Here is an 18,588-nt window from a genome sequence, read left to right as displayed (position 1 = left end):
AATGCTTCTTAATTATCAAGCTGCCTCGCCCTCCCCATCATTTGCAAAATTCTCGATCTACCGTGAATGGAGGTTAAGTTACACTCATGCATCAAACCAATCGGTTCGCGTTAAATGCTCTGAATATCACGTTGGTTAGATTTCTGTAAAGTAATACAGTATTACTATACTAATATTATGTCTAATGCTGGGGGACCATGCCCTGATTGGCACACTGATCCCGAGATCATTAAATTAACACTCAGACTCCTTTCTTCTTCTATCTCTTCGGGATCGACGCCAAGATTCCCACGACATTGCGGTCGATCCTCGAGCCCAATCATTGTCACTATTGTATCACTAACTTGACATGCAAAAAACACACAGTCCATGCGCTGACATGAACGTATTCACACTCTTCCCAGGCTCAAGCACCAGCGAAGCAAAGCCTTGCTCTAGACTCAAAAAGGGACGAGGGGATTTCAGAGCTGAAATGCTGGACTCAAGTTGAAAATCGCATGGCCACTTTGACAAATGTTTGTTTTTGCATGTGCAGCCATTAATGCAGCTTATCCCCCAGCTTCAAGCAATCTTGCTGTACTCCGCAGGCGCCGGAATATATCCTGCTCTGAACATCAACTCTACAAGCTAGCAATTTCTCTTTCCTGTGTCTTGGCAATACGGAATATAACTCATGGTTAGCTTCAGTTTTACGAAGATGAGGCATATAAACAATGGTGCTGCAAACTGGCACTACTGATGCCGGCATGTTCTTCTAGATGCTGTTTTGGCATGAATCTAGCCAATTTCATTTGTCTTTATAGGTGTTTAATTGTAGTTTATGTGTTCTCTTGAGAACTAAATTTTGATTCGTAATGTGCAAGATGATAGCCAAGAATAGAAGTCCGCTTGTCGAATATTCGCTTTTAAGAGACTTATGCCGCCCCGTTGTCACCCTTTGAACTCTAGTTCGCGGGTACTTCATATTGCGTAGTATTTCCGCCCAAGTCCTTGAAAGTGGGAACCGCATCGTCGGCACGTGTCCGGAACTCAGTACCAGGGTTCCTAATCCACTCGTTCACCCTGAGATCCAATTACGCGAGATTGTGTCAATTGCATCAGGGACCGTAAAACCATGTTCCATCTCTCTCGCTCTAATCCGATCAGCCAAGAACTACTGGATGTGTATGATTGTCCACACAACATTACTAAATAAGAAAAAAATGAAAAGTAGATTTGGAGAAGGGGGAACAGTTAGATCTAGAATTTGTCTCTGGTTGTGGAGGTGGTGAAAAGTGAAGCAGCCAGCATCATAACCACTCGATAAGATCCTTATTTTAGGACATGGATTCACTAATTAAATCTCCTTTTTACGTTGTCTTTAGTGAAGCATGCCGTTCGCACCCTCTTCTTTTGTCGAGATGGGAAAAGGGTCGTGGCCCTTTGAGCACAACATGCACATCTTTCACATTATAGACGAGGTCCATTCCCACTTTGTCAGTCCGTTAGTTGGTATCAGTTAGGGCAGTTAGGTAATGGCACAGAAAGAGAGAAAAGGTCGGAATGGAAAAAAAAAGGGCAAAAAGAAGAGCCCTCGAGGACTCTAACGTTTTACCAAATCGAAAGCGAAAAGTCAAGGGTGTTGACTTTCGAATGAGAGGCCCGCTTTTAGATTAGTGGGTTTTTGAATGGAGATTAGAGAGAGGAGGGGGCGCAAAGGGGATGAAAATAAAGAAGGTTATCTTTTATGGAGGTGACAAGTGATCCCTCGCATGAGAGGCTATTTGGCCCAGATTTCATCTTATCCTACGTGTCCTTTGAAACGGTCGTTAAAATCTGAGGCCCTCAATATAATTTGCTGCTATTCGCAAAAAGGATTTTGTTAACCGAGCGTCCCTAAAGATGCTTTCAAAGCATATTTTAATGAACCCGATTTTCGGAGCATTGATCGCGCATAGTACGGGATCCGTCTGGATACTTCAAATCGCGACGTTGCCTTGTTTAGTTTCGTTCATCGAATGTTCCTAACACACCCTTTAATCAAAATCGTATAAAAAGGGTAGATTAAATTAATGCGCCTTCACCCACTTGAACCCTAAGTCAACACTTTGCTATGTAATTGAAGGAGATTAAGGTTCAAGATTTCCATTTGATTAATTTTACTTGAAAAGGAAAAGAACGAGAGGGTTGATGCGAGATTGCCGAGTGATAGCGATGCTCCAACTTGCACAGCATATAGCGTGGCTTTAGAGAGAGGGTCATGATGCGTATGAGTCGAGAGGGAGGTGGAATGACGTCATTATCTACCCATCCAACGGTCTCGATGGTTAGAGGGATGCCGTCGTGGGCACATGGGCGGAATGCGGGAAAGTACCAAAAAAGTGCGGGAAAATTATTTAAAAAAAGTCTTTAATATATATTTTTTTCGAACTTAAATCTATTGTTGGCAATCTTAAATTTTTTTTTTTTGGGCAATTGACTCTAATCTAAACCTTTTGCTTTTATATCAATTCAGTTCATCTAGCCAATTTTGACAATCCGAAATTGATGTGTACGTCAACCGATGTTGAGTGACATTTTTTAATAAAATCTTAGTATTTTTTGAAGTTTTAATTTTTTTTTTCCTTCTATCTTTTTTTTTTTCTTCTCATTCTTCTTCCAACCGGTCACCAATTGGCGAGGGCGAGACATGGGCGAGGTCGAGCTTGCCCATCCATGGCAAGACTCGACCTCACCGACCCTCCCCTTTGCCTGGAAAATCGTTCAAGTCATTCTTGGCCAGCAAAAGTTGGTTGGATAGACCGAACCGATACAAATGCAAGAGGTTTAAAACTCGATTGGTATAAAAAAAAAAGAGTTTATGATTGAATTGACACAATTACAATAGGTTTATGACTTTTTATTGTAATTTCCCAAAAAGCGATAAATTCATTATATTTGTACCAAGTAAGTCCCCGGACTTTTTAATTAGAGTAATTTAGTTATAAATCTTTTGTATTTGTGCTGATTAGACTAATGTATAAGAAATTTTCCATTTTTTTGATATTTTTTCAATTTTTTTTCTTTTATCTTATTTTTCATTTTGGCTTTGCCTAGATCATCGCTGGTCGCGAGCGATGGTTATATTGGTCTCATTAAAATGGTTATAACTAAATTGATTTGAAATGAAAAGTTTTCCGAATCGATACCATAATCAAATAACAAATCCCACTTCCCACGGACCGGATGCAGCGATCTCGTGCATCCGGGCACAGAATGGTTCGAAATTACGAACCCACCAATCGAAAACCGACTCGAAGCAGATTGCGAGCGTCATCCATCGTCATCACCCTTCTGTTCTGTGGGGGCCCCACCGCCCTTTCCGAGGGTGGGGGGCCCCAAGGGGGCGAGGCGTGGGGGACGGGACGGACGGCGGTGGAGGAGGGAGGCGCGCTTCGCTTCTTTGCTTCGCAGTGTCGTTTTATTTTTCGACAACGCTTTCTCAAAGCTTTCCCCGGTGGGGCCCAACGCGTTTTAAGTATATGATTCCCACATGTCATTCAATCCCTCGTTTAATTATTCTAGGCCGCACTTGATAAAATCACCCCCCACCCCTCGCGGGATTCCTTCCGAATCCTCCGTCACCGCTCTTACTCCAACCATTATTAAATTCCTTCTTCTGAAAAAAACGAAAAAAAAAACCTGATTTTAAATAGGCGATGCCACTAAAAGATCTCAAACCGTATTGCCCCATATTAATCTCCATGCCGTCGAAAGTCTTGAATCGATATGCTCGTAATTGATCTATCGTCCGTCGGCTTCGATCCATTATCCCGTCGTGTAAAAAATACACACGCGAATCAACCTATCATGTGGATCCGGCCGGGGGAAGGGGAATTCCTCATAAGCGCGTCTTCCGAAAGAAGTCTTCTTGAAAAGCCAAACCCGAAAGAAACGAACTAGATTTGGAAAATCCGGTAATTCCATCCTAGAAGCTTCCTCGCCTTTCGAAAAGTCTACTAATCCTAAATCTGCCTTAATTTTCCCGTAAAATTTCGATAGATTTTTCACGAGATGGGAGGAATGTAACATGGGTTCATCATTTTTGGAATTAATCTCCATGTGGACGAAATGCCCGTGATGGATATCCGATGTATCGCGTGGATCCAACCGGAGGAATTCCTCGCGAGCGGGTCGTCTGAAAGAAGTCTTCTTGGGAAGCCAGGCCTGGAGGGAATGAACCGGGATTGGGAAATCTGCCAATTTTATCCTAAAAGTTTTCTCGTGTTTCCGAAAAGTCTCCTAAAGTTACTGAATTTACCTTAATTTTTTGCCCTAGGAATTTTGATAGGTTTTTCACCGGGGGAGATATTATCAACCCATTTAAAGAAGAACGAAGGTAAATGACGGTGGGGAGCTAAAAGCTATAGAGCGAGATCGGAGCAAAATCCCACGAGACGAGGCACGGATTCAGCGGAAGTAACATCAAGCTCGGCATCATCGTCATCGGCAACGGCGTGCCAATGTCAACACGTGGAGGGGATTCGGATGGGCCCCACCCAATTATTATCTCACGCGAATTAATCTAAATCTAAATCTAATCTAATCTAATCTAATCTGATCTGATCTCCACTCGAGTCCATTAAGGACAAAAATTATGTGTAATGCTAATTATTGGTTTGGAGAAGATTATAGAATAGAAAAATTAATATGAATTGCATTTAGCAATTCGTAGGTTTCGTGGCTACGACGCCGGTATTTTTCTCCACGGTCGGTGTCGGGATGTTTTACTTTCGCTTGTTTATTTTTCTCTTTTTGGTCTTTGGTTATAAATTGTTTATTTATTTAACTATTTATTTATTTATTTAGTTTCCTATGACTGTGTCGGTGTCTCCGCGTATGTTTTGGGTCGGGCCAACCATCAGCATGTGCCGCTTGCTAGGCCACCAACAGATTGACCTTCACACCCCTTTTTTAATTCTTCTTCTCTTTTTTTTGGGGGGGTCTTTTTTGGGTGAACTAATTAGCAGCTTGATTTAAATGCTCTCTACATGCAAATTCGTTTGGTGTTACTGATCCAATTGGTAGCTCAGATTGGATATCGAGATTAGAAATTCTTGAGCAGAAATGTTAGAATTATCTTTTAGATGAGAGATCCGGCAAAGGCGGGCTCGGGTTCAAGAAAGAATTGATTTATCCGGATGTCCTAATTTTCTGGTTGCAATCCTATTTTACTCTTTTGGAACGGAAAAGCATCTTTCGTAACAAGTGATCACTTTCGAGAAAGGATAGTGTGGCTATCTTTTTGTATTGAAATACACATGTAGTCTTATAATGTTTAGATTAAATAGCTCTGCTGATCCTCTAATTATACCATATTAGTTGTGTGGATCTTATTAATTTGAGCATATAAATTATATGTTTCGGGTTTGGCCTACTGAAGACAGCACCTATTGAAGCTAATGCGGTGACATCTCTTACGAAATAGGCAGAAATTCTCGTGTGAAGGACATAACCACTAGAACGGGAAAATTATCCAAAAAGTATAAAACATATTGCACTTTAGCCAACTCAATCATAATCCTTTTAAATTTTGCCAATTGAGTTCTTAACATTTGGACACTTTATCAATGGAGTCCATGAGGTCAATTTTAGCCGGAAATCACCGATATGGATAACAAGCGTCCTATGTGGCAAGGTTGATACCGACGTGGACAATTTTTATAATTTTTTAAAATATTTATTAGTTTATTTATTTATTTATTTTCTTTTCCTTTTTTCTGCCAAGCCCCGACGAAGGTCCTTGGCCAACCCTCACATGTGGTTGCCAAGGGCTTCGCGGCCCTCGCCTAGTCAATGATGAGGGTTGTCAACCCTCGCTTGTGGTCGGGCAAGATTGGTGATAGATTAAAAAAAAAGAGGAAAAGAAAGGAAGAAAAAGAATATAAAAAAATTAATTAAAAAAAATCCACGACAGTCTTGGCCATCCCTATGTGGTACGGGCTGTGTTCAAGTCAGCGATTTTCTATTAAAATTAATCGGATAGACTCAATGGGCAAAGTATACAAAATTTAGGACTCGATTGACAAAATTGAAAGATTTAAGATTAAATTGGCCAAAGCGCAATAAATTTAAGACTTTTTGAACATTTTTCTCTGACTAGAACCAATATTTCAGTCAATTTGAAGCAATCTCCGATGTCCGAGATCAAAAAGGAAAAAGAAGCAGCTTCTAAAATGAAGTTTTGCCCATCTGAAATAACCAAAGTAGCCGATCACATTGGTCAATCCCATCAGCCTGTTCATCTATCGATTGCGTATGTCTATGCGTACACTTACATCTACCCACACGGCAAAGCAAACTCCAACGCAAATTTTTGATCGCGGGTTCTTGCCAGATGCTTTCAAGGAAGTCCACGCTTGCTGTTCAGGCGAAGAACAACGGTGCATTCCAAATGACGGACAAGATCGAAGACTAAAAAGGAAAAAAAAATCGCCTAGAAAGTCTTCAATCTATCGCACTTTGACCCGTTCAATCCTAAACTTTTTAATTGTGTCAATTCAGTCCTAAACAATTTGACAATTTTCCAAATTAGTACTTCTAACCAATTTTGCCTGGAATTACTAATATGGATGTCGGCCGTCCTACATAACATGGTCAACGTTAGCGTAATTATTTCTTTAAATTTTTTTTCTCTTTATTTTTTTTGCTAAGAGCCGGCTGGGACCACCAGCATATGAGAGCCACAAGCCCTCACCCTCCGGGCCTCGACCTATGGCTAGCGGCCCTCTCCCTGCCCTTAACAAGAATTTTTTTTTTTAAATTAAAAAAAAATTCACGTTAGCGTCGACCGTGCCACATAGGAAAGCCAACGTCTATGTCGGTAACTTCTGGCCAAAATTAGATGAAATGACTAAATTGGCAAATTTCCAAAAGGTTTATAACTCAATTGACACAATTAAAAGATTTAAAGAGTTGGTCAAAGTGCAATAGGTACAGGACTCTTTGGACAATTTTCGCGTCTACAAGGCACTATACGTATACCTCGTCCATTCGTGATCCGAATTAAACATCCCTCATCACGCGATAACTTATATTAAATACTTAAAAAAACCCAAAATCACCTATATTATGTTCTAAGTATGGTTGGCCTATAGTTTAATGCATGACTTAGCTTAGCAATATCGTAACTAGTGCGAATGAACCCTAATCCAGAGAATGATTCTTTCGGAGAAAAGGCAAACCAGGGAACGACCGGACGATGCCGTTCGGTAAAAATTCACAAATGAAGTCTCTCCGAAAGAGCCGATTTCGATTCGGTTACGATCTCCTCGTCGTCGTCGGCATTAAAAGGAAAACGAGCAGAAAGTGCTCATGACCTCACCCTGCCTAATTAAATTCCTTTTTGCGCGTTTGTTAAGCTCTCCGATGAAGTCAATATTCCCATTTTGTCTGACCCCACCCAAAAAAAAAAAAAAATATTCCCATGTTGAACGAGAAGAAATTTTGAAACTTACAAATGGCAACCTCCCTGACACCTTCGAAACAAATTAACCCGATTCCATTTGCATTCAATTTTTTACGCTGACGAAGTTCGAATTTCTATAAAGGTTTAGCGTAGGAGTAACATGGTCGGGGAGACGGGATTGCTCGAATTCGCGATTGGGTCGGTGCGCTGTGGTTTGGCGGATTCACGGGCACCCACGAGTCTTCCCAATTTTCAGTTAAAATGAAATCCTTTGTACATGAATTGGACCGGCAGCTTCCCAAAATTTTTTGCAAAGTCGGGGTTAAAGTGGAGGGACGTCCGCCCCATCGTGTTAGACGCAAGTGGGGCCCCAAAAAAAAAAAAAAAAAAAAACTTTATTTGCAGTTAATTCGTTTATTTTATTCACATTAATTTTCAAACAAAAGGACAGATTGCAATTAAAGATACAAAAAGAAAAAAGAAATAAAGATGATTAAAAAAAACAAATGAACTGTTCAATGAGAGGGAGGCTTGTTCCACAAGAGCCTTAGCCTCTACGGATCTTGTGGACTCGTGAGCTGCGGAAGACGAAGAAGAAGAAGGAGGAGGAGAAGGAGAAGGAGGTCTCTATTTAAGCCCCTCTCTTTCTCACCTTGTCCTCCTTTCTAAAACAGCTTCTCCTCCAAAATCGTTTCTTCTCCTGCAGTCTTTCTGATCAACGGTGCTTTCGATTATCCAGTTCCTTTTGCTTCTCTTCGAAAGTTGGCGGCCATGGAAGAAGAAGGCGTGGTGGTGAACCAAGGGAAGGAGCATCAGCAGCTGATAGATTTGCCCCCGGGCTTCAGGTTCCACCCCACGGACGAGGAGATCATAACTCACTACCTCACGCAGAAGGTCCTGGACAGCTCCTTCTCCGCCAGTGCAATCTCCGAAGTAGATCTCAACAAGTGCGAGCCCTGGGACATGCCGAGTTAGTAAACGGACCCTTTCGCAGCTCCTCTTTCAAAACGCCTTTTTTGGAAGTTTTTCAGTCTCTTTATTCATCTGGGCTTTTGTGTTTGTTTTCTCTCTCTTTCCTTTGATTTGCAGAGAAAGCCAAGATGGGTGAGAAAGAGTGGTACTTCTTCTGCCAGAGGGACAGGAAGTACCCGACAGGGACGAGGACCAATAGAGCCACGGAGTCTGGGTATTGGAAGGCCACAGGCAAAGATAAAGAGATTTGCAGAGGGAGAGGCAGGCTTGTGGGGATGAAGAAGACCCTTGTTTTCTACAGGGGTCGAGCTCCCAAAGGAGAGAAGACCAACTGGGTCATGCATGAGTACAGATTGGAGGGCAAATTGGCTTACTACAATCTCTCCAGGGCTACCAAGGTACAAGATACATGTACAGATGAATGATCGCCGCATATACTGTCTCTTTCCTTCTGCACCTTTGTTGTGATTCTTTTTTTCCTTTTCATGGAGAGGCAAAGATTTTCATTTTCACGTGGCTTTAGAGATTGAATCCTCCTTCTTTTTCCTTCTCTGGTTTTATTATGATTTCCTCCTGTTGTTCATGGGGTTGCTTTTGCTTTTGCTTTTGATGTGAGAAAATCTTGGCGAAAAGCTGAAGGGCTTTCTTATGATGATGTCCTATATGATTGCAGGATGAATGGGTGGTGAGCAGGGTTTTCCACAAGAGCACGGGCATCAAGAAAGCTCCATCTCCAGGCCTGGTCACAAGAATCAATTCTTATGTTGATGACCTGTTGGATATGTCTTCGCCCCCGCCGCCTCTCATGGACGCTCCTTCTTCAAGCAGACCGAGCTCCAGCTTCACCGATGGGGAAAACGAACTCAAGGGCGTGATCAATTCAGTCCCAAGGGCGCCGGACGGAAACACCGGTTACTTTTACTTCCCGGCAAATTCAACCGACGACCAGCATCAAGTACTACTCCAGCAACAACAAGATCGTATGAATTATTGCCATATGATGAACCCAAGCGTCGATGCAAGTCACTGCCCTTCTCAGTTGTCAAATTATCCTCCTCTCTTCCCCTCCCACGGGTCTACGCATCATGAGGAGTACTTGCACCAAGGACAAAACGACCTGGTATTGAGCTTTGGCGGCACCGGTTTTAGCCGCGGGAGCGCTGATCATGCTCTTCTAAGAGCAATAAAAGCAAACTTGGAGACATCGAACCTCCCGCATCACAAGCAGTGCAAAGCGGAGCAGTTTTCATCCAATCATTCTATGGTTAGTCTATCTCAGGACACCGGGCTCAGCACGGATGTTAATAACGAGATATCGTCCATAGCGATCTCCAAGCAAGAGGTGGGAAGCGGCAATGCATTTGGAGACCTCGAGGGTTTATCATCAGTAGGCCCGATTCAAGATTTTGATTTTTGGGACTACTGATCAAGATTACAAAGCATAGACAGCATCGTATAGAGATGATTATTCTAGACCTATGATACCAGTAGGTATATTTAGTTTTTTTTTTCTTTCAGGTTCTTGGATCCTTATATTCCTGTACATAAAACGTTCCCAATGTCCAAGACCTTTTATATTCTTCTTTTATCGATGGATCACTGGGAGCGTGTTGCATGATCATAATTTATATACCTTTTGTGTAACTTATGATTTCTCGTATTGTGTTTTTGCAGCTATGTATCAGTCATTCGTTCCACTTTCTTTCGCAGTCTTTCTTTCTTTCGACATTCTGTTAATTAACCCTACGCGTCTTACCCTACGGAGAATTAGATGGCTGATCTTTGCCATGAAATTCACAAACGAGGGACACTTTGGTCAAGTGTGCAAAACTTTGGGGTCAAGTTCAACCAAGAAAGGTCACAAGCTATTTAAGTTTGAAAAGATCCTTCTAACCGGGGGGGAAAAAGGGAAAGATAAAGCCCTGCTAAAGTCATCAGAATTTAAGAAGAGGATGGGGTGATCTTTTCAGCTGAGAGCACCATGATTGCATATCAAATCCAGGTCCATTGAATGTGAGATGCAGATTGAGTGACAAGCCTGTGGAATCAGCAAATGGGAGTGAAAAGCTTCATCAACGCAGCTGAGGAGAGAATCTCCTCAAGCTTATCACACCCATCTTCTGATCTAATTCATGTGTGCACAGCTTGATAACCAATTTAATTAAGAGGAGGATTGAATTCGGAAGGGAATGACATCATGTGCAAGTCCTTTTAATGCTTGGACAGGTGGATAATACACTTCAATCAGCAACCTTCTCTGTAGAGAAAGAGATCTCCAAAAAAAAAAAAAAAAAAAAAGGGAAAGGAAAAGGTCCTGGATCACATGAATCATTCCCAGGATTCTAGCAGCAGATGCCTCTCTCTCTCTCTCTCTCTCTCTCTCCCTCAGATCTAATTAAACGTTTTTAATTGATACAACAAGCAACACAAGAACAAGTATTGTCAATTGAAAAGACAAGGAAAAAGGGTATGTTCTTTGGATAACATGGGAAGGTGTCAGCTACAAGACTTGCTCTCTTTCTGTGGCCCTTTCCCCTCCCTCCCTCCCTCTCTGAGATGAATCAATAATTGACAGTGCTCTTCCTTTTCTCTTTGTTTTGTATCCTGAAATGTAAAACGTTTCTCCCTAGTTTGGTTCCTGCAAGAGTTATCAAACACATACGAATATGAAAGATGTGATAATAATCATCTGCAAATGTAGAAAGTAGTGGGCCATGAACACGAAGTTCCATCCGTGGAGTAATAAACCAGCTTCTTAATTTTCCTGATATTAATTTCAACGAGAACAGAAGCAATGACAGCAACAAGATGAACCCTTCTGTGTGAGAGAGAGAGAGAGAGAGCTTTCATTCTGGCCCATCTATGTGTCATCATCTTACTTTCTATGCAAAGCAAAGGAGGAAGAGTTGGTTTGAGGCTTGCCGGGGAATTAACCGCCCATTTCCGGCTGTTCATTTATTTTCGTTCCCTTACCCGACATGGAACTTAGAATTTTGTCGTGTTAAAGCATTTCTTGCTCCGAAGCAAATGAAGAGGAAGCAAACAAAAACAAGAACAGCGTACACAACACGCGCGTAAGGAGTCTCTCTCTCTCTCTCTCTCCCCCTACTAATCTTCCTTGTGAATTACAGAAAACTGCCCGATTTGCTGCATGAAAAAATGGAGGGCGCCCACCAGCCGGTCACGATTACTACATATCTCTCTCTCTCTCTCTCTCTCTCCCTGTGACTTACCTCATTTGCATGTCATCTCTCCATCTCATTTTTCTTGGGAAGAATTTGTGCCAAGCCTTTCTATTAGGGTTTCGATTTTGAAAAGTTAATTCGTTGAAAAGCGGAATGCCAGGTTATCTGGCGAGTGTTTTTGGTAGCGCCCGCCGATGGATACTCTTTTTGTTATGCGCGTGTTGCCGGTGTACAAAAGTCATAACGTACCTTCATCGCTTACACGAGCATGATTCGCTCCGGTTAGGGTTTTTATCCATCTCATTTGTAGATGCTAAGAAAAAATAAACGCCACAAGCACATGCGTTTGCAAAGGGATAATGGGATTATTAACATCCGTTAATTACAGAAAAATCCAAAAGGGAATGGAGAAAAACGCACATATTTATATATGATCGACCCCATAATTGGAAAGGGCAGATTGCAATCTCACCTTTGTTTTTATTATCAACAACATGCGGAAAGAGAGGGGAAAAAAAATGAAACTTGTTGACGGTTTAATTCGGTGACTATGTCAATACGAGTGCGTATGGATTTTCATACGTAAATCATTTGAATATCAGACTATAGTATGCTTTAACCTTGGTTGATGACTCCACCTAGCACGCCTAAATCAATCATCGTTGACTTCGTTTTTCTTATGACTTCCATTAAAACGTTCTCTAAATTAAGCATGATTAGTAAAGAGAGAGCTTCACATTTTTGACACTGTTTCATGCGTCACAAGAAAAAAGATCCGTACCATCTTAATCTAAACTTCTTCTTTTTTTTTTCTTTTGCTTTGGTTGTTTGATTTTATTAAAATGTTCTTGCGGGTATTCATTAACAAGAATCATTTCATAAATATAAGCAGAGATTCGCGCCTAAGAGAGGTAAAGACAAATTGAGATGGTTGGATGGATCATTCATTGAGGCTCATGTTATTGAAAAATCCCGGATAGCAACTACATGAAAAAGAAATTAGAAGCCCTTTCTAATCCCGTCCTTTCATCCGTACGCTAAATCTCCATAGTAACACTAGTGAAAACGAATTTTCGTGCGTATAATATAAGGAAATGGTGACAGAAGAGAGAAAACATATGTATGTATATATATGTATGTATGTACATAAGTTTTGTCGATTTCTTTGTGTCTGACGTGTCCGTTGTGGAATTAATTGATATATAGAATTGCCGGTCTAGCAAGAGTCTTGCACAGTGAATTGTAGAGGAAATTTCACGCCCGTTGGCTTTTGTAGTGATATTCTTGACTTTTCCTTTCCGTTCGAATAACCTAATCTTGTTTGTTTTCCCCTTTTTGGTCCGTCCTTTCATTCGCAAGAGAACGTGTGGAACGAACGAACTAACGAAGGGCTGAGTGTCTTCTTGTTCATGAAGCCAGTGGAAAGCACCGAATCCTCAACTTCCGGGGTGGCTCTCGTTCCAGATTCTTGTGCCAACATTTTCCCACGAATTCGCAAGTAAAAGTCTTGGTATTAACGTCGACGTGGCCCATGTGGCAACGGTGTCTCCTTATCGTCGTGATAACTAGAAGGTGTCGATTCTTTTGGCGAAGACCTGGATTTTAAATCACGCGTGAAGTACTCCCGAGGCCAACGGAAGTCATGAGTAATATCTACACGAGGGCAGTGACACGTGAAATTTGAGGAGCAACGAGGAACTTCGTGACGTCCTAAATACGTGTCGTGTGCGTGCCTGTGCTTGTCGATTTTAGACAAGCATGTCCGGCGTGAGTCGCGCTCCAGTGTCGTTCCGTGAAATGTTAGAATAAGTTTCCCCCCTCCTGCTTTCGGTCATCACGTTAATCTCGAACTTGCTTTTGCTGGCGACGCCGATATCGAGAATCGCCTCGTGGTATGTGCTGGTCTGCAGCTTTTGAGGTCGAGATCTAACGACGTTCGAGACGGAACAAACCCGATCGTCTTATTGATTGAAGAAACACGAACTCGACGCGTGTTGTTCAATCTTCCATCGATTTATTTCTAATTCCTTGCCACATAAGATTAATGACGACATTATGTTTGTCGGTATGGATTGGTTGGTACGGATTAGTTGGTACGGATTGGTTGGTACATGTATCACGCCTAAAGAACGATATCTACTAGGGTTAATCACAGATGAAAAGATGAAAAACGAGAGAACCCATGAATCTAGAACGCCTAGCCTAACGAGGGTGTGTCGAACAATGGGAAATTTCAAGGAAATTTCTCAAAGAAAGCACCAAATCCACTAGCATCGTCAATTCCTGTCCAAGGCATACCCTTTTTGTCACAGCTGGAACAGCAATCTAAAACGACACGAACACCATTGATGTGGATGTGATTAGGTTTTGACATTTCTGTCGAGAAGCCTTCTTGGGTCGGAGGATTTCTTCGTTTTGTGCGTGTGGTTGAAAAATCTCCATTGGTTTTTGCAATCATGTATATGTATGCAATGCACATTGGGTTCCTGTTCCGAGTGATTTCCACATTGGATGTATAGGACCTCTTCCTTAATGACCTTGACTATAGGCAAAATAAGATGCTCAATTTCTTTTTTGGGTCCTTTCGAATGTCGAACTCCGTAGTTCCGGGAGGTGCACATCTACTGGACTTCCGGGAGGTGCACATCTACCAATTGAATCCATCCTATCATAGTTTGCCAGAATCATTGATGTGAACGTCGTCCATCCTACGTGGCACCACCGACGCTGATGTAAATAATTTTTAAAAATATTTTAATATATTTTTAAATCTTTTGATGAATTTTTTTACCTCTTTTCCATTTTTTCCTTTGTTCCTTTTTCCCTCCGCCGGCCATTGCCGGGCCTTGATGATGGCCGGCGGAGGTCGTCGGCCTCGAGCAAGGACCGCCCTCTTCTGCATTGGACAAGGGATGCTCGGCCTTGGGCTGACAACGATCGCCCTCACCTAGGCGGGTCTAGGCGGGCGAGGGCAGCCCTTCCCAAAGTCCGTTAACTAAACATTTCCTACATATGCAACATTAAACTTTGTAAGTGTGTATCTAGGACAAGATTAATTATCTTGTTTAAAATAAATGGCCAGTTGGGTTCATTAAATTTCTCGATGAAATTTCCTCGAATACCTCAGCAAATCAAACTTTCAAAGTCTCGTCTAGAAAACGGTATCAAAGAGATGTTCCTCGGTCTATGCAACCTAAATCAATTCAGGATTTGACTGTGTATATCTGCGGAAAATTATCCGAATGATGGCGGACTTATGTTGTTTCTATAAGTAAACAAAATCAATGTTGATATCTCAAACTTAGTTGGTAATTAAATTTTAAAAAAAGCTTGTAAGTCACTCTAATTGAGGTTGGTTATTATTATTATTATTATTATTGGCAATAAGAATGAAAATTGGGTACAAAACTACAAAAAAAGTGGTACATCTAAATATACTACCATTGTATCGTTAGGGACACATTCTTACTAAACCGTAGTATAACGTCTTCTTTTTAAATGCATGCCCCCTCATAATTGTTTAAGTACTCTATGTGCTCGCAAAGGGAAAATTGTCCAAAAGAGTCCCGAACCTATTGTACATTTGTCAATTCAGTCATAAGCCTTATAATTTTACCAATTGAGCCCTAAATCTTTTCACGTTTTGACAATTAAGCCCATCTAGTTAATTTTGGCCGAATGGACTCAATTGGCAAAATGTGAAAAAGTTTAAGACTCGGTTAATAAAATTAAAAGGTTTATGACAGAATTGGAAAAAAAATGCAATAAGTTTAGGATTTTTTGAGCAATTTTCTCCACTCAAAAATCAACATCTAGTCTCTCCGGACGGTGTTTAGAATATATTATTAAGGGCGAATTTTCTTTATAATCCTACGACTAATAACGTCCATCGCGGTCAGCTACGGTCACCTCGGTTTTCTCCTAATGAGCATAATCATCTAGATAATCACATTTAACTTCAAGTTAGAAAGCTGGATGAGGTCTTTAGTTGGGGCGGTGACCAGGCCAGTTACACCTGAGAGCACATATGGAGTGACAGAGATGTGTAGAGAGGGTCGAACACGTCCAACAACGCTTGCTGGAATCGACGAGGCCATTTCTATCCTCCGCACGATTCGTGACGCAGCAGTTGACTAATCCATGTCAGATTAGGGTTGGAGACTTGGAGGTCCGTCCATCTCTATCCGAATTGTCTTGCCACGTTTGGCCAGATTGACCCGCGTGGAGAACAGAAAAAGGATGAGGGAATGCGATGGAAAGTTTCGGTTGCAGCTTTGGAAAGTTCGCCAAGGAGTTCTTCCCCAGCTGATCCATTCAAGACGCGCATGCGACCGAGTCAAGATGGAAACTTCGTGTGAAAGAACCCCAGAAAACAAAGAGAGAGAGAGAGAGAGAGGCTACGTACGTTCAAATCATTAACCAGACGGAGGACCCATTAAGGAAAGGAAAAGAGATTAGGGCAAGATTCTCTGTCACTCAGACAGGGATTCTCTGAAACTAACGTTGATGGTTTTAACCAAGAAAACCGAGTTGCCCTCCAGGTCGCCAATGGTGTTCTTCACTTCAGTAAGTGACTGATCATGCACACAGCAATGCGGGTTCTCCGGAAACTTGAACAGCTTCATGTGGAAGTAGATTTATAAGAAGCATCGTTCAGGGGCAAAGCAGGTCGCGCTCAAGAAAGCTGTTTCAAGGAGTGTTATATTGCACCGCCAGAATTGTTGGCCAAGCGAAAGCTGCTTTTGATTCGATTCGCGAAAAAATGGACGATTCGAAAAAATAATTTTCTAAAAATTGGTCACTAGTATAGTTTACAAAAAATGAATGAAGGTAAATATTTATATTGTGCACGAAGATGTTTTTCAATATCAATTGTCGTCCGTGAAGAAAATAGTTTTCATCAACGAATTATTTCATGCGATGTAAGAGATTATTTTTAATAAAAAAAAATTTAATCATCCAATTTTCGTGAAACGAAGGGGACGCAATTTTTGAATAACTTTATTTTATATATATATATAGAATCATAGATAAGGAAAGGATTCTCTGAAAAAAAAAATTGCGAATTTCATCTTGACTAAACAGACGAGAATTTATATTTGTCTCTCTTGGATGATCCATCACGCTCCCCACTCGTTGTCATTTTCTTTTCTTTCACCTATGGCTGATACTCGGCCACGCCTACCTACATGCGAGGGATAATGAGGGCGTTGCGGCTCTTCCCGGCCACGGGCGAGGGTCGCACGCTGAATTTGGCGAGGGCTCAACCCTCACGGCCTGGAAAAAGGGCCGCCCTCGCGAGATCTGGCAAGGGTAGCCTCGCCCAAGCCATGAGGTTCAAGCTCTCACTTGTGGCCAATTGCCAACCAAGGAAAGCAAGTAAAATGGAAAAATTCATAAAAATTAAAAGAATTCAAAGATTATCCATGTCGGCATCGGTCACATTACGTATGTCGGTTGCAAGTACACATCAACGATTTTCTAAATTACTAAATTGGCAAATTGTCTAACTAGTTAGGACTAAATTGACACAATTAAAAGATCTATGATTAAATTGACGAGTCGTCCAAGGATTTTAGACTAAATTGGCATAATTAAAAGGTTTATGACCGAATTGGCTATTGTACAATAAATTTAGGACTTTTTGAAGATTTTTCGAGCAAAATTATGATGACCTATCAACGCCAAGTAGCTCTCTCTATGTTCTTAAAAACTTATATTTTTTGCTATCAAATCTAGTGAAGAGAATATAAGAGTTTGATATGATAGAAATAATGTAGAGAGTCCATTACACCGATGTTACGGTCGAAAATCTGTATCCCTCGAATACAACATCCGATAGGTAATTAGTTTATGACTGAATTTGCACGAAAGCCATATTGAAAATGGATCTTGTCGGTACGATAAGGAGATTATACGTGTACATTGATAGTCCTATTGCTCTCGAAGCTTGATCGAAAGTCTATGTCTAGGGTACACGTTAAGATGAATAACGTGGACAGGAGTTCCAAGAAGTCACTCAATATGGTCCTGGCAAATTATGGTCCACACAGTACCAAATTCATCAGAACTTGTTCTGGCTCGTTCTTTTCACTTCCCTTTGTAATTTGTTTTGGTCTTGGAAGCAAATAATAACGAAATAGAAGGAGCTTTGCTAGCACAACATTTTTTAGGTCACCGTGAAAGTAACGGCACGTTATGAATCATCAATTTTGAAGGGGTGAACTCCACATAATTCTAACAACAAAAAAAAAAAACAGCTTCACACAATTGTTTACCTTCTTTTTTTTGTGGCCTAAAATAGGCTGTTAATCTCTCGGTGGATCAAAAACAGTCACTTGATCATTTTCCTAGAAAAAGGAATGCGCGTACTGTCGTCGCTCGGTGGGGCAATGGAGTCATTGACGTCGATACGGGAAGTTTAGAGGAAAAGCCTAAGGCATTTGTGATATTTATGGTATGGAACTTACACTCAACATAAGGTAACAAGATTATGTGTTATGATATTAGTATCATAAGTGTTTACGAACGTTAAGAAGAAAAGCTACAAATAAAGATTTTCAATCAATGGGACATGTCCAATTACCTAAAACAGTAAATTTCTCTTTCTCCAAATTGACTTGTGATCTCCTCGTGTGTCATGCTAATCATGCTTAACACCCAATCCCAAAATTAAGAGAGGGCACTGGCGATGGAATTGCAAATTTTTTAATCTTTCTTTTTTGCAGGGGTAGAACTTTGCGAATAAGTTAAATCTTCCGTTAAGCCTCTTTGCACTTTATAGGGGCAAGGAGAGAACGTGTGCGGCTATCTCAATGAAGATTGCGACATTGGAGAAAGCAACGATTGGGCTTAATTTGTAAATTCCTCTTTTCGTAGGGGGGCGAAAAGAAAAAAAGTGGAAGTCATCAGATGTCGTCATACGATGAACAGGAGTTCAAAGGCCTTTGGTTGGCCCATCGTTGTTTTGTCCGAAAGGGATTGATGGCCTAATCATTAATGGCT

General features: G+C 41.2%; 1 protein-coding gene across 1 annotated transcript; it reads left to right on the top strand.

Annotated features, from left to right (window-relative positions):
• The first annotated feature begins 8,182 nt into the window (after positions 1 to 8,182).
• On the top strand, positions 8,183 to 10,055 carry LOC115733263 (NAC domain-containing protein 92-like). The gene is made up of 3 exons (XM_030663931.2): positions 8,183 to 8,396; positions 8,516 to 8,796; positions 9,072 to 10,055. The coding sequence occupies exons 1-3, from the start codon at positions 8,198 to 8,200 to the stop codon at positions 9,822 to 9,824; spliced, it is 1,233 nt and encodes a 410-aa protein (XP_030519791.1). The 5' UTR covers positions 8,183 to 8,197; the 3' UTR covers positions 9,825 to 10,055.
• The last annotated feature ends 8,533 nt before the right edge of the window (positions 10,056 to 18,588 follow it).

This window comes from Rhodamnia argentea, chromosome 10 (genome assembly GCF_020921035.1).
Source record: "Rhodamnia argentea isolate NSW1041297 chromosome 10, ASM2092103v1, whole genome shotgun sequence".
NCBI lineage: Eukaryota > Viridiplantae > Streptophyta > Magnoliopsida > Myrtales > Myrtaceae > Rhodamnia > Rhodamnia argentea.
Note: the sequence above shows the minus strand (reverse complement) of the source record. Positions and strands in the feature narration are given on the sequence as shown.